General features: G+C 46.0%; 1 protein-coding gene across 1 annotated transcript in view; it reads right to left on the reverse strand.

The window, feature by feature from the left end:
* Window positions 1-17263, reverse strand: part of PLG (plasminogen) — a 98749-nt gene that overhangs the window by 20364 nt on the left and 61122 nt on the right. The window contains exons 6-11 of the mRNA XM_090042549.1: window positions 14356-14495; window positions 9446-9566; window positions 7350-7468; window positions 6409-6571; window positions 4888-5018; window positions 2639-2828 (exon numbers count right to left, since the gene is read on the reverse strand). Of these exons, the coding sequence (XP_089898675.1) occupies window positions 2639-2828; window positions 4888-5018; window positions 6409-6571; window positions 7350-7468; window positions 9446-9566; window positions 14356-14495 (864 nt within the window). The remainder of the gene's footprint in view (window positions 1-2638; window positions 2829-4887; window positions 5019-6408; window positions 6572-7349; window positions 7469-9445; window positions 9567-14355; window positions 14496-17263) is intronic.

Here is a 17263-nt window from a genome sequence, read left to right on the forward strand (position 1 = left end):
TTCCCCTCATTCTTCTTTTCTCCAGATTAATATCCCTAGCTCTTTCTGCCTTTTCTCATAAAACGTGCTTTCAGGACTCTAATAATTTTTGTCTCTCTGCACTGGATGCTTTTCAACCTGTCCACACCTTTGTTAAAGTGTGGAGCCCAAAACTAGACACAGTTCTCTAGGTGAGACCCTCACCAATGCTCAGTAAGGTAGGGTTATCATTTCCCTTTATTTGTAAGTGATATTTCTGTTAATACAACGTGGTATACTGTTGGCCTTTTTTGCAACAAAAGCAACTGTTGGTTCATATTCATCTTACTGTAACCCTTAGATCCTTCTCTACAGTTATGCAACCTGACCACTATTCCCCAGTCCTACCTGGAGTACTGTGTCCCTTTTTGGTCTTACACTTTGGATGGAATGAAGTGGAATAAAACACAATACAGACTAGCATATTGGTAACTATCTATAACTTCCATTACATGAGGAATAAATGATTACTCATTGAATCTGTATAGTCCAAAGAATTTAACAAGTAAACAGTTTGTGAACAAAACTAAAAAATGCAAAGCATAATACTCATTTCCCATATTCCAATTATGACCATTGTTGTAACACAGTATATTTACCTCAAGAATATACATACTACACATTTGTATAACTAATTTTGTAATTTGTATAAATAATTTAATCCTTTTGGATTTTTCAGTGCATTGGATTTTAACAGGCACTAATTAGCATACTCCAGCCAGCCTATGCATCTCATGTATCAGCATCCTTGTGTTTCAAAATGGAAGCGGGGGTGCTTTAACTCAAGCTTGCTTGATGAGCTTGAGTTAAAGCACCCACGCCACCTTTTTGAAGCACAGTGGTGCTGATACACGAGATACTGTGGGCAATTTAATTAGAGTGGCTCTTAGAGCCACGAATGGCGCATGGCCCTGGCAGCTGGGGGGACACGGCTGCACCGGTGGTGGCGGAAGCGCAGCGACAGGAGCCCAGCAGCGGTGAGTGGGGAGCTCCTGCAAATGCCGCCAGCACCGTCAGTGGCAGGGGGGCGGGGAGTGGCGAGTGCTGACCATGGGTCAGTGACCATCCGCAGGTGCCACCGGCAGCGGTGGCCAGGGGCAATCAGGGACAGCCCACAGACACTGCTGGGGGCAGGGTGGCAAGCGGCAACCCCTATGCATCGCCTCTGCTTAGAGCCACTGTAATTAAAGCTTTCCCTCCCTCCACCAGAGTACATGTAAAAACACCTTCAAATACTTAATGAGGTGTACTTTTCAGCATCTGAGCAGAATTTGGTCATGTCTGATCATTGGAAGAATTATGATAACTTAGTTATTTAAGAATAAAATTAAGTTGTTTTTACATTTATCCCCAAATTTAAATTTTGTGAAAACTATTTTTTACAGACACTTAGACCCCTGCTAAATATTATATATATTACACAATTAACTGGTTAATTGTGCAATAAATTGAGACTTGCTATATGCACAAAGTAATTATTGCACCATAATAATAACTATCCAGCTTTAAAAAGAGCCAACTAGCTATAAAGTTCATACTTGAAAATGTGTAACAACTCTATAGGTGGTTTTCGTCCAGCTTTAATTTCATAGAAGCATACGAAGTTAGGATTGGAAGGGACCTCAGGAGATCATCTAGTTCTACCCCCTGCTCAACCCAAAATCATCTCCAACTAGATCATCCCAGCCAAGGCTTTGTCTACCCAGGTGTTAAAAACCTCTAAGGATAGAGATTCCACAACCTCTCTTGGTAGCTTGGTTCTGTGCTTTACCACACTCCTGCTGAGAAAGTTTTCCCTAAATGTCCCTTGCTGCAATTTGAGACTACTGCTTCTTGTTATATCGTCTGCCACTACTGAGCAGTCTAGCTCCATCTTCTTTGTAACCACCCTTCAGGTGGTTGAGAGCTGCTTTTAAATCCCCCTCAGTTTTCTCTTCTCTAGACTAAATATGACCAGTTCCCCCAACCTCTCCGAGAAATCATGTGCCCCCAAACCATTTTTGCTGCCCTTTGCTGGACTCTCGCCAACTTTTCCACATCCATTCTGTAGTGGGGGCTCCAAAACTGGACACAGTACTGCAGCTGTGGCTTCACCAGCACAGAATAGAGGGGAATAATTACTTCTCTCAGTCAGCCTGCAATGCCATTACTAATTCAGCCCAGTATGCTGTTAGCCTTCTTGGCAACAAGGGCACACTGCTGACTCATATCCATCCTACTGTCCATTGTAACCCCCAAGTCCCTTTCTGAACATGTAGCAGGGCCCTTAGAATAACAGAAATGTTCCCACATCTAAAAAATAGGAAAAAAAGTTATGTTTTATCTAGTAAATTCTCTTTCAGCTTTTCTGGTAAGAAGATACGGCAAATGAAATTAATTCCACTGATTTTCATTGCTCACGCTCGGTGAAATGAAATATTCTAAACAAAGACCAAAAATTCTGAATCTGAAATCCTTTAAGTGATATTAGATAACATAGATATAGAACACATTAACAGATAAATTTGTTTGCAGAAATGAATTTTAATTTGACACAGTGTCCCTCTAAGTAGAAAGTAAAATTAATACATTTTCAAAAATGCCTGCACCAATATTGTGATGATGACTGAAAGAAACATACGCATTTGGGAATGCTGCTGGGGTTTTCTTATGCCTGTGTGGTGACATGGACCTCCAAGCTTGGCATCGCTTTCCTGAGACAGTCAATGAAGTTTTGCCACGATAAGTCACACCACTGCCTTGAAAGCAATCTTCAGTGTGTGGAACCTGCTCTTGCGCAGCTTCAGCTTCAGCTTCAGCTTCAATTTCAGCTGTAGTAAATAACAGAAACACTCTCTTTAATAATGTTTTACACCAATATTTATAAATGATAACAGAAAAAAAGAGAAGATGTGTGAGTGATTAGCCTGGCTGTTGCAGATGGCTTCCTATGACAAGCTCATTCAACCTAAGGTACTAAGGGAGCATTTCCTGAGATATTTAATGGTTTTCATGGATTTTCTTCATTAGAAGCATTTGTACCTCGGTTTCACTATTTTTCTATATAGATTTGTTTGAAGTAGGGGGTCAAGAAAGTATACGTAAGATCCAAAATACAGGCAGTCCTCGACTTATGAGTTACAACATTTTGCACTTACAATGTTTATAAATTGACACTTTGTTTCAACTTTATGACATCAGTTTTGACTTTACAATGTTTGAATAAGTTCGCTGCATCGCTCATCTCCTTGGAGAACATCTGTCCAAACTTCCTTGGACACTCTTTTTAAGAAAGCAGACAAAACTCCAGAAATATCTGCAGCCAAGACTCCTGAGAAGACTCCAGCCAAGAACCCTTCAAAAAGTCCAACCACGAGCCTTTCAAAAAGTCCAGCAAAATCACCTCAAAGAAGTCCTTCCAAATCAATATAAATACATTCATGTAGCTATATTACTCATCTATAATTGATCGAGTACAAAATTCTGGGGTATTTTTGGTGAAAATAGGGTATCAGGCCTTGGTTCAGGAACAAATCCCCCATTTATAACATTGTTTCTTATGAGAAAATTGGTTCTGAGTTACAATGTTTCAACTTCAGATGTGTTTTTCAGGAACTAATTGTGCTGTAAGTCCGAGGACTGCCTGTACCCCAGATTTGGGGAAGGCGCTAGGGGTGGAGAAGAAGGAGTTATGGCTTTGCACTAGGTGTATCTTTACTTTACGAAGTGTGCTATGCTTGTGATAAGGATGATAATTTCCTTCTGATTGGATGAAGAGTCTTTTAATTTTTTTTAATGTTGTATAGGTTAGGATTCTTAAGTGAATGGATGATTTGGGCTGGATTTTTAAGGAGTTGGAATTTGGAAACTAGTATTCTCTCTTAAGCTTTTGCAGCTTCTGTTGATTTGCTATATACTGGGTGCATCTACTTGTGCACTTGACTGTGGAGTTGACTAATTAGCTCTGCAGTACAGCGTCACTGTCTACATGTGTACCTGTATTAGGGCACAGTAAATTAATTAACTCTGTTTAAAGATAGTATTGTCCAGGTCAAATACTGTCCTACAGTGAAGTAATTTATGCTGCCTCAGTGCAAGTGTAGATGGTGATTGGGGTTGGTTGGGGCATGAGGGTGCTAGAGTACAATGGCTGCTTGCCAGCTAGCCATGCACTATAGCACCCTTGTGCCCCAGCCAGCCTGCTGCTGCCATGCAAAGTCCAGGGCTGACCTCCAGGCCCCCTGCCAGCCCCAACTCTAACTGCTGTAGCCCCAGGTGCAAGTATAGATGCTGCACCATTAACTCCGGCATGAACTGCACCAGAGTTTATTTCTGCATGCTGATTGCAAATGTAATGCACCCACTGGCTCCCTGTTGTTGTGTCTTAATATACTTGAATATAGCAAGCAATCTGACTCATTAGTGCCCTAATGTACTGCTATTCTACTGTACTTGTAAAACTAGTTAGAATTTTTGGACTAAAACCTTTTCTCACCAAACAGCAGGGTTTTAAAAACTATGCTTATATCTTTAATCAGAAAGTTTGAACTAAAACAAATTTGTGCTCAATTTTTTTTTCAGTTTGTATTTCTGCTTCCCTTTCATCACATTTTTCTCTTTTTTTCTACTGAATGCAATAGAATTAATGACATTCAAGATTTTTCCTGTTCAGTTTTTCCCCTTTTATTTTTTAAACTCTTTTCATTCTGTTGTCAAAACCTTTTCTGACTTTAGAAGAAAGAACTAATTGTGAAAGAAAAACTACAGACCATGATGAATAAGCCATCATAATATAACTGAACAAAGATGTATTTGGGATTGTTAATAAAACATGACTGTCACCACTGTTCCTTCAGCGTCCACATTTCAGATGCATCCCATTCTTCTTACCAGTGATTTCCACTTTTGTCTCATCACAACTAGGTATGCTACAATATTCCCATCGGACATCTTTGCTGGTAGTGTAGCACCAAGGCCTACTCTCACCATCAGGGTTTCTACAATAGTTTTCATTTAAGGCCCTGAAACAGAAAAACTATGTGGAAATAAAATTCTCATGAACATCAAATAATGGACATGTACTCAGGAAAGGAGGAGATGGAGATGGGGTGAAAAATTTTCTTGACCTGTTTTCTATTGAATTCATTGGTAACTGAATACTGCAGGTAAAATGTTAATTGATGACATTTCTTTATGCTATAGATTACTGCAGTACGCTATTGGTTTTGGTCTGGTCAACAATCTAGATCAGCTGAAGACCTTTTCTGATACTGGGAACTACTTTTCATTGTGTCTCTGTAGCTACAGCACATCGTGAAAGAATAAGGGTGGCAGGAAAAATAACTTGTCTAACTTCCTTACTATACAAAGAGACACATGGGCCTGAAATACAGTAAAAGGATGGATGTGAGTGGGGAAAGGAAGACTAGGAAGAGGATGAATAAGTACTTGAGAATAAAGGAACAAAAAAGAGGAGCAACATAGGAGAAACAAAAATAAGGTTCAAGAAATAAAGAAGTAAACAAGAATAATGAGCTGAAATAGTTTGGGAGAAAAGAGAATTTAGCAACATAGTTGAAGAAAATCATTCCACTTTTAATTTTTGTATCTAGATCATCATGAAATACTGCATTAACTTGATTCTAAGACAAGGTCTTTTCCCCTGTTTAACATGGGGGGAAAGCCACTCATCTTAGAATCAATGGAGTGGGAGAGGGGAGAAGGGGTACATGGCTGTTGTGGCTCAGGCTCCAGCCTCTACCTGGGGTCATGGCCATAGCCACAGCTGCTGCCTTCTTCTACCTACCAGCTCTTCCCCTTATTGCCCTACCCATGCAGCCCCAATTCTTCTTGCTTCCCCACCCCCGCTTACCCTTCCTCCACACCGGCAAGATCAATCCACACTCGAGTCCAGACCCATAGCAGCTACATGCAGCCTGTGTAGTTGCTACAGCGGCTGGGCTGGGCTGGGGCCATGCTTAGTGCCACAGGCTATGATGAGGATGGAGCCGGCTGATGTGAAGCAAAGGTAAGGGAGGGGGAAATAGGGAGCAGAGGCTGGGCCACGAGGGAGGGACGGATGCTGTGAGGGAGGAGGTAGGAAAAGGGCAAAGTTGGCAGGCGGACAGGCATAAGCAGGGGACAAGCTGCTTGACCTCTCCACACCACCTGCCCAACCACTGCCTGCTCCCCTGCAGTGAGAGGGTGGGAGGATGAATTAAAGATGACTCTCCAATGTTTAGATTCTATACATGGAAAATTTTTATAAATGTATAAAATTTCTATGTATAGAATCTAATTATTGGGGGGGGTCATTTAAAATTCAGGGTCAACTTAGAGTCAGGTAAATACAGTAACTGTGTTCCTAGGTACTTCTGTGTGGCTCTGGAGAATAAAGATGCCTTGACTTACTTGCATGGGTAGTTCTCAGGGGTCCGAGCATGTTTGTGAGGAGCCTGAGAAGCCCAGTTTTGACAAGTCTTTCCTGATTCTGTGACGGCTATATTGCCTCGATAATTATCTCCACTTCCTGCAAGACACTGAAGGCCTGGTCCAGTAGTTGGTGGGGGTGTAGCTACAACAGAAAAAACATGCATATACATTTTTGGAGAATCCCAGGACTTGTAACAAGAACCCCCGGTTCCAGTCACAAGTGGAAGGCTAATTAGCATATCATACGGATCCTTTGCAGGGGTGTCTGAGCAGTGCTGAGCTGTGGGATCACCGTGGCTTGAAATGCTGTTGACTCTGCTTGGGCCCAGCCCAATGAGATATATAGCATATCATGAGCCTCTGGCTTTGGACTAATATCATACATTGTGTGTATTGTAGGTACAAAAGCATTGCTTAATGTGTTTATGGAGTACCTGCTAAAACTTACAGCAGGTTCAAAAAAGGTAAAATGCATCAATTCTGGATGAACTACCTATATGCAAATTATTCTTGGTATGCTTGTTTCAAAATCAGTGTTTTCAAATCTGCTCCTCACTTCCTTGTGCTTAGGGAGAGCAGTAGGAAGGGAGAAAAGTAGCTGGAAGGGGAAGAAGCTGGGGGCGGGGGTCAGAGGGCAAAGAGAGTACCTGACCCCCCCAGATTTAGTTTCTTTCCTGTAGCAATGGGGAGGGGGGAACAAATTCAAGGCAAACTTCCAATAATTAGATGCTATACCTGGAAAATTATAACAGATCTATACATTTTTGATGTATAGAACATAATTATTAGGGTGCCATCTTATATTCAGGGTCATCTTATATTTGAGTAAACATGGTTCTTTTAATTTGAGTTAGTTAATATGAAGTAAAATCAGAGTTACGGCTTGCTCCTTTTTAACACTTGTTGTATGTAGTACTTACCGCAACGTGGAATGTTACAAAATTCCCAGCGTTTAGTTGGATCGATGGTGAAACACCAAGGCCGGGGCTCCCCATCAGGGTTACGGCAATAATTCATCTTCAAATCCTTGTCTGGCAAACTGATGATTAAAAGTCAAAATTAAGAATATGAATTGCTAGTGGCTGGTGGTGTGGCTTGCTCCTCCTATGGCACAGTGGTCTATTTCAGCTGCTCAGATGCTTGGTGATGAAGAGGGATCCGGGTTTTCCGTTTGCCATGGAAAACATGGTAAAACCTGGATGATCTCATTTAAAGAAGAAAAACTTGGATTTTCTCCTTTAAAGGAGAAAACCACAGGAAATGGTGGGTTTCGCCTTGCAGGCTGGCAGAGTTCTAGTCTGCAAGGAGCTAGAAGGAGTGGGAGCAGGGTGATCAGCGGGGCCCCATGTGCATGTGTACATGAACACATGCACATGGCTGGCAGGAAGCCTAGAGAGCGGGTCCCACAGGTAAGTTGGGGGGTGCGGAAAGCGGGGATTGAGGCTTCCACAGTGAGGGAGGGAGGGATGGAGAGAGTTGGGTAGGGCCGGGGCTCAGGCTAGGGCTTCTGCCCAGCTGGGGTGGTACATGGGGCTTGGGGTCTGTGACCCAAAACCCAGGGCCCAGGATCAGGGTGGGAAATGGGACAGAGCGGCATTCAGCTCATCCAGGGGGTAGGAGGGACTGGGTCCCCACTGCTGAGTGCACTCCTGGGGTGGGCATGGCAGGCATGTACCCCCCAGATTTGTGCATGAAGCAGGGGCAGGAGTGGGCTGGCTGTGGTGGGCTTGGGCTCCCCACCCTGCTGCCTCCCAGTGAATGGGTCCCAGTGCAGCAGGGCAGAGCAGGGTGTGGAGCTTGGTGCCACCACTGCGAACCCTGTGCAACCATGTTGAAGTAGCTCTTGCCCTCCCAGCAGCAGCAAGGGCCACAACCCCACACCACCACCCCCACTGCTGCCAGCCGGCGGCTTGCCAGGGCAGCACTGGGCTCCTAGTGGCAGCACTGAGCTTCCCTGCCTGGCCCCGCTCTGCTGCATCAGGTCATAGATTCATAGATTGTAGAGTTGGAAGGGACCCAAAGGATCATCGTGTGTGACCCCCTGCCCCAAGCAGGAAAAGGACTGAGGCCAGACAATCCCAGCCAGGTGCCTATCTAAGAATTCCTTCCCTGTCACTTCAGTCACCCCTACTTGACTCAGCCAGGACTTCAACTCAGATCTCCCACATGGTATGCAGAAACCCTACAACACAGCCACCACTGCTAAAGAGGCCTGGGAGGCAGGGCACCAGGGCAGGGAGCCCTGAGCCTGCAGCAGGCAACCTGCAGCGCCCTACTACCACAGGCTCTGCTCTGGCCATGCCACCCATGGAGCAGGGAGAGCCAGGCTCTGCACTCTGCTGCAGCAGCTACTGCCTCCCACAGGCAGCAGCTGGGACTCTGGTGCTGCTGTGGGAGGAAGGGGGCCACAGACCCGGGTCCCTGGTGCTGTAGCCCTGGCAGCTGGGGGCCCCCTCCAATAGGCCTGGAGAGGGTGGAGGGCTGTGTGTGGGGAGTGAAGGGCACCAGCAGGGCCCAGGGGGCTGTGGGATTGGAGTGAAGGGAAATGGTATGGGCAGGGCACTGGCATGTCAGGGCTACTCAGCACCACAAAGCAGCAGGAGAGACAGGCACTGCTGGACCACCATCAAGGTGGGCAAGGGGAGCTCTGATTTTACATGATAAAAAACCCAAAATCAGATCCCAAAATTTGTAAGTATTTAGAATTTATTTTATTGCATTTATTCATAGAATGTATTTTATTGATGGCACAAAGGAAGTGCCATATATTTACGAGATTCAGGCATGGGTAGGTTTCCAAATTGCTTAAAAATTGTAAATATATCAATAAAATGTTGTGTTCAATTGATACATATATATATAGTGGTGTTTCATTTTAATTGCAGAAAACCACAGGTTTGGGGGGTTTCAATCAGAAAATTCATAAAATTTTTATCAGAGAATTTGCTATTTTTAAATAGAGAAAACCAGGATCCCTGGTGACGAGTGTGGTAAATCTGCACATGTAGCAACTTACTTTGCAGGGATGTATCCATGAGAATGAGGCTTCTGAGCATCCCATGGCTGGCACTCGAGCCCAGACTCTGTTCTGGAAATGTTGCCTTGGTAGTTCTCCCCACTGCAATGCATGCACTCTTCTGCATTGGTAAGAACAAATGGAAACAAAGAAGCAGGTAAGAAGTCAGGAGTATGACTGGCCGTGTGCACTTCCTTCTTTACTCTGTCATCACTTCAAGAACTCACTCCGAGGTTAAAAATATACTGTAATCATAAAAGGTTGGTTTTTTGGGGGGAGAACTTTACCTAATCAATTATATTTATTTCCTCGATTTATTTAAAAAGCTAAAAAACTATAGTGAATGTTGAACTAAAAATGGTTTCATTTTGTAAAACTAAGATTAAAAAACTGATGCCTTATTGTATTGCAGTTTTATACAGACAACATTTCATATGCAGACAACAAAATGTGGACAACAAAATTGTACAGTCTATAAATGGAATGTATGCCATCCTTTTGCTGGGGAATGGCCATTTCTGTTGAATTAATGGGTCAGAAAGTGATTTATGCAATCAGCTACTCTGTACTTCTTTGTGATCAGCCCAGATGATACCTATGGATTCACATTACTAGAGATGCTTTCTCTGGTAAACTGGGTAATAGAACTCTGTTTCCAGGGGGTACTGAATTATGACATTACCTACTAACACTCTTTCAGTTTAAGAATAAGATCTTGATGGATCCAAAACCTCCAAATCAATGTTTCCGGTGTTCCCTGAATTTACTTAAGGGAGTCACACCCAAGTTCAGCAGAGTTGTCTACATGGGGCATAGCAGTGGGACAAAGGAAGTGCCATATTTATGAGTCTCAACTTTTTTAAGACTTCAGGTACCCCTTGATGGGCTCAAGGTACCCCTCAGGAAGCTTGAGGCATCCCTCTGAAAATGACAGCTCTTAGTTTTCATTTGATTCTTGACTACAGAAAATGTAATTCTGTTGCAAAAAAAGCCACAGCTCCACAGCAGGTCAGAATGTTTTCAGCTCTATGGAAGCTCTGTGTTTACTTTGTGAATCACGTTTACACACCTAACAGTGCTAACATTGTGACACTCTGCTGTACCCTTAAAAGAATCTCAAGCCCTTCAAGGGTATCACATCACACTGGTTGAGAATCACTGATTTTAAAAAATGAGGTGCACCAAGATCCATCTTTTTATGTGCCAAGCAAAGGAACCCTGAAACCTGTAGCAGCTGAAGGCTGCAAACAAGAATAAAGTCAAATACATGCAAGGGGTACAAATCTGCAAGGTATTTAAGCCAATGCCTAAGTTTAAGGTAAAATTTGAACTGTTGATATTGAGTGAACTATTCTCATTCCTTAAAATTTGGCACATGCTTAAGTGCCTACTCAGTTAAGGACAAAAACTGTAACTCTCTTAGCTATTTCATAGATTTCATAGACATTAGGGCAGGAAGGGACCTCAGAAGATCACTGAGTCCAGCCCCCTGCCCAAAGGGCAGGAAGTCAGCTGGGGTCATAGGATCCCAGCAAGATAAGCATCCAACTTGCTCTTGAAGGTGTTCAATGTAGGTGCTTGAACCACCTCCACTGGCAGGTCCCGAGACCTTGGGGGCTCGGACAGTAAAGAAATTCTTCCTTATGTCCAGCCTGAAACGGTCTTGTAGTAGTTTATGACCGTTTGACCTAGTCATCCCTTGGGGTGCTCTGGTGAACAAATGTTCCCCCAGGTACTGGTGGTCACCCCGATAAACTTATAGATGGCCACCAGATCACCCCTGAGCCTGCACTTTTCCAGGCTAAAGAGCCCCATGGCTCTCAGCCTGTCATTGTAAGGTCTGTTTTCCTGACCTCTGATCATGCGCGTGGCTCTCCTCTGGACTCTCTCAAGCTTCTCCACATCCTTTTTGAATTGTGGAGCCCAAAACTGGACACAGTACTCCAGCTGCGGCCTCACGAAGGCCAAGTACAAGGGGAGAATGACGTCCTGGGATTTGCTTGAGAAGCATCTATGGATGCAAGCCAACGTGTCGGTCGCTTTAGTAGCCGCAGCATCGCATTGTAGGCTCATGTTCATCTTGTGGTCAATGATGACCCCCAAGTCTCTTTCTTCCATAGTGCTAGCCCGCGTAGCACTGCCGAGCCTATAAGGATGCTGCAGGTTTTTCTTCCCAAGGTGGAGAACCTTGCATTTTTTGGTGTTAAACACCATCAGGTTCTCGTCCACCCATTTGCTGAGCTTGTCCAGGTCAGCCTGGATCACCCGCCTGTCTTCTGGCATGGATGCTTTGCCCCAAAGTTTGGTGTCATCGGCGAACTTGGCCAGTCCACTACTGACTCCAATGTCCACATCATTAATGAAGATGTTGAATAATATGGGTCCCAGGACAGAGCCTTGAGGGACCCCACTGGTCACAGGACACCATGATGAGTGACTGCCATCAATTACCCTCTGGGTCCGACCACGGAGCCAATTTCATTATTCTAAATAATGGTTCTATTAGCACCAGCTGATGTGGCCAGGTATAGGTCTAAAGTTTCTCTAAGTATACGTACAGATGTTCAGGAGATTAGATCAGGTTAAAAATGGCCACCTGATATAATTTAGTTTGTCCACATGCGGAACTTACACTTAAGGAGCTGTGGGGTTTTTTGCAATGGATGCCTTTTTTTGCAACAGAAACTAGGTCCCTAGTTAGGTTGATCTAAATGCCAAACTGTTCAGAATTTCCCAAAGACTGAATCAATTAAAAATGGCCAGCCTGATTTCATAGATTGAATAGGTTTCATAGACATTTGGGCTGGAAGGGACCTGGGAATATCATTGAGTCCAGCCCCCTGCCCCAGGGGCAGGAAGACACCCAGCAAGATAAATGCCCAAATGTTTCTTAAAAGAGTCCAGAGTACATGCTTGCGCCACCTCTGGAGGCAGTCTATTCCAGGCCTTGGGGACTCAGACAGTAAAGAAGTTCTTCATTATGTCCAGCCTGAAACAGCCTTGGAGCAGTTTATGACCGTTTGACCTAGTCATCCCTTAGGGTGCTCTAGTGAACAGGTGTTCCCCCAGATCCTGATGTAAACCCCTTATACATTTATGGGCAGCCACCAAGTCCCCCCTGAGCTTTTCCAGGCTGAAGAGATTTAACTTTTGCTCTGCTGAGAGGTGCACTAAGTTAGATCTGACACAAGTGGACTGATCTAACCAAATGTCTGTGTACGTTCAGAGGCCAGCCCTGGGGCAGGAAAGCCCAGCCACACTCCAGCACCAGAGCTGTACCTTTCCTACACCCTCCCTGGCACCAGGCTATTTTTAGCCTTCCCAACCCCTCCTCCCACCCCTAGTTGAACAATCCCCCTTGCAGACCAGCTACCCCCTCCTGAGCCTGCCAACCACACCCCTCAGCCTGAAAACAACTCTGGTGCTGGTTTTACTGGTGTTCACCAGTGCCAGGAGCCCAATCAAAGTAAGTTGAGGTGGGGGAAGGCACAGATGGGGTAGCGGGGTTGATCTGCAGGGGTGTTGTTCATCTAGGGGTAGGGGCATTCAGGGGACTAAAAGCAGTCCACAGTCAGGGAAGTAGGCACCCCCCACCCTGTTCCCCCATCTCCCCTGTGGAGATGCTAGCCACCTCTGATCCCATCAACCCCACCCCCACAGAGCTGCTACCCTTCTGCAATCTGCCTCTCTCCCCTCAGCCCAATTTACTGAAATTGGCTTCTTGGCACCAGTCAATGCTTGGGAAACTGGCACCAGGAGCACTTTGCAGGATTGGGAGTAGTTTGGTGGGATTGGGGAGGGAGGGTGGCGGGATTGGAGAAGCTGTCCCATCCAAACATCCCAGTCCCCACAAGCCCCCCTGCAGACCCCACTAGCTCCCAGCCTCTCATAGTCCAACCAGTGCCCCACCCCAATCCCTCCTACCCTTCTCCCTTCTCAGTCTTACCTTAGATCAGGTTCCTGGCACCTATCTAATCACTGAGTTAGACTGGGCAGCCATTTTTAAGACAATCTAATCACCTGAACGTCTCTGTGTAACTTCACATATGTTCTTTTTGTTTAATGTTCTTATATGTACCCATAGGGCATCAGTCTTAGAAAGCAAAATAAGATGAGGTAATAATGCAGTGTAGCAACTGGAATTAAGGTAAGTTGTCTTCACCTGTCATTTTCAAAGACAGATGTCATTTAACAGTTTTATACTGACCTTAAGGAACTGCTCCATTACCACTGAGGCCTACCAAAATAACAGCAAGTGGCTTATCCTGCAATTCACTTGAATAAACTGTAGAAACATGAGTACATTTTTTTCCAGAATCAAACTAAAAGTTTGCTGTCAAGGTCTCAGACAAGATGACAATGGGATTAAAGAGCTAACATTTCCCTAGTTCAGTGGTGCTCAACCTTTCTCCTAGGCAAGCTGGATGGCAGTTCCCAGTCCTTCTGGGGGTTAGGTGTGGCCAGTGATCCTGATTTGATACTTCAGGCAGGCATGGCCACTCAGAGGGATGCAAGGGGGCAACATGGCCCCAACCCAGTCCAACAGAGGCATGGTTCAGCCCAGATCCAGATGCAGGGGAATAGGGGATTGGCCTAGCCCCAACCTGGCCCTGCAGGGGGGAAGGAAGCGTGGCTTAGTCCCAATCCAGTTACAGGTAAAGGGGGGCCTGGCTTGGCCCCAACTAGCTGTGTGGGGCTTGGGGTTTAGGTATTTGGCAGGGGAATTTGGCAGCCTCCGTTGCCAGATACTCCAATCCATGGGGAGCCCTGTGGGCCAGATACAATGGCTTTGTGAGTCACATTTGACCCATGGGCTGAAGGTTGAGCACCCCTGCCCTAGTTCATAAGATGTATATATAATTTAACATACTTAAAGATGTCTTGTGATTAAAATATTGGCATATCCTGACCTTCACATTCTGGGATGTTACAGAAATCATATCTTTTGTCAGGATCTGTAGTATAACACCAGGGTCCATTCTCATCCTTATCAGGATTTCTGCAGTAGTTTTCTTCTAATCCCTCATTAGGGTTACTTTCAGGTGTAAATCTGTGATAAATTTAAAATGCCATTATAGGAAGAGGGAAACATCGGGAAACATCGGGAAACATCTTTGCTTCTTGAGTGATTTTGGTCTTCAGTCATATATATGAATGACCACAGGAAAAATAATCCTTTTCTGTAGCCCAGAGCTCATATCTGACTATGCAGGGTATTCTGTAGCTGTTGGGCACATCCACATATACAAGCACATGTGCATGCAGCAGCTCAAATAGAAGCAGTGCAAATTTGAACCAGGGCTTTTTGCCTCAGCACACATGCCTGGACATGCACTTTGATGTGGGGCAAATTGTGCCACTTGGGGCAAAATAACCTTGCCTGGCTCCTTCTGGATCTGCAGCCAGGGGGAGCTAAAGCCTGGGGCCAGCACCTATGCTGTCCCCAGAAGTATAAAAAGCTGCCCTTTCCTGGCCCCATCAGTACAAAAAGCTGCCCTGTCAAGTAGCTCAGAGCTACTCGCTCTCAGGAGCTTCTGGGGCCCAGCCACTTGGCACCTGGGCACACTACCCCTTGTGCCAGTTGAACTGTTGAAGCAGCCCTGAGAGATCCCTGCACCTTTTACCCACTGCAGCAGTCTGGCAGTGGGGGCCGCTGCCTTGTTGTGAGCTGCTGTGCACCTGCCAGACCTGGATAGGGACTGCAAAGCCAGTAGAGGCATCTGCCCCTCTGGTAATTAAAACAAAAGACCACTATATATAGAAACAGAGACTGAGAGACAGTGATCAGTTGGGCAATGTGGATCATGGGGATACTGTGGGGGTGCTGCTCAGGAGGAATAGGTCCTCTGCCACCCACAGGACACAGCTCCCCCCTGCACAGCTGATGGACTGCCCCCCACAGGGGCTACAGCCCCACAAGAGGAGTTACGGCCTCCCCAACAGGGGCCACATGGCCCCCTCAGGGACTACCATCCCCCCTGCAGGGCCCACATAGTTTCATAGTTTCATAGTTTGTAGGGTCGGAAGGGACCTGAGCAGATCATCTAGTCTGACCCCCTGCCCTGGCAGGAAAGAACACTGGGGTCAAACGACCCCAGCAAGATGTTCATCTAACCTCCTCTTAAACACCCCCAGAGTAGGAGCCTGCACCACTTCTCTTGAAAATTGGTTCCAGACCCAAGCCGCCCTGACTGTGAAGTAGCGCCTCCTGATATCTAACCTAAACCTACCCTCTGCCAGCTTGTGACTGTTATTCCCCACCCCCGCTTGCTCCCCCTGCCTCCTGGATTGCTGCCCTGTCTAGCTTCATCTCTGCTGGCTCCTGTAGCACCCCGATGGCTGCCCCACCCAGCCCCAGCCCCTGTTTGCAACCCCATACCCTCTGATGGCTGCCCCACCTGGCCCCATCCCCTGCTTGCACGCCCAGCCTCTCCCACGGTTTCTCTGCCTGGCTCCATTCCCTACTTACACCCCCATGCACCCCACCCAATGGCTGCCTCACCCAGCCCCAGCCTTCCGGCACTTAAAAAAAGAAAGCCCCACATTCAGTGGCAGTAGCAGTTGCCATCGGGGTCAGTGAGGCCTTGTTGGCTTTTTTTTTTTTTTTTTAATTGTCAGGATGCTGGGGCTGGGTGGGGAAGCAATTGGGGGGCTGAGGGGGAGCAGGCGGGGGATGGACCCTGGTGGGGCAGTGATCAGGGGGGCTGGGGGAGCAGGCAGGGGATGGGGCTGGGCAGGGCAGCAATCAGGGGGCTGTGGGAGAGGGCAGGACCAGCTGGGGCCCCCCCCCATGGTCCCCTCCCCCCTCCTCTAGCCCCTCCCACCCCCTCCTTACTGGCATGGAGCCCAAGTCCAGCTCCCTGCAGCTGGCATGCTGCCTGCCCTGCATGGGCAGGCAGTGTGCTTCAGCACCAGGGCGAGGGCCAGCCATAGAGACGCTCTGGCTGGCTACCAAGGTTTCTCTGTAGAGGACCAAGCCTCTGTTTGCCTGCCCTGCTTTTTTCTCCCATGATTTTTTTTTTACCCCTGGATATCCAGGATCTAATTTAGCCTCTGCACTGCAAATTTGCAGCATGGGGAATATTTTTTCATTCCCGCACATGCCTCTTGCAGCATCTCAAAGGGCAAGAGGTTCCCTTCCACCCCCTGGCCCAGTGGAGAACACCGGGAAAGTCCAAGGTGAAAGGGAAGCCTCAACTGAGTCCCAAAGGGATGCCCAGAACTCAATTATGCCGAGACCAGCTTCAGCAGCTGTCTAAATAATAATAATAATAATAATAATAAAAAAGAAAAGGAAGGAAGGAATCATTTCAGACTGGTCATTTAACCATCTCCTTTCCCGGGGCTTCAGGAACCGGGGTGGAAACTGATGGTTGGTCGAGGTGGAGGTGGGTAGTCACTACCTCTCTTTCATTAACATCTCCAAAGAAAAAAAAATCTCTTAAACATCAAAGTCATGGCAGGAACGAAGAGAGAAAGCATAGGACCCCACCTAGACTGACCGAAGATTGCAAACCCCTGAGGATGTCAGTGGGACATAAGGGCATGCACCCCTACCTGGTGGCTACCTGACAGTGACTACCATGAAGGCCAGGATATTTCTACCTGATCTTTGATGTTTGGCTGTCAGTAGTTAAACTCAATCAGTGCTTGCCTGGTTTATTTTTTAATACACCATTTAAAAGGAGTAATACTGCATATGACGCATGTAAAACTTTCATATTGGATGCAAAAAGAAATGCATGGATTTCACATGGGAGAGTTCTCAGTAACTAGAATGTGATACTAACATGTTAGGGGTAGTTAGTCATTAAGTCT

Source organism: Crocodylus siamensis, chromosome 1 (assembly GCF_052110815.1).
Source record: "Crocodylus siamensis isolate JL-2025a chromosome 1, ASM5211081v1, whole genome shotgun sequence".
NCBI classification, from domain to species: domain Eukaryota; kingdom Metazoa; phylum Chordata; order Crocodylia; family Crocodylidae; genus Crocodylus; species Crocodylus siamensis.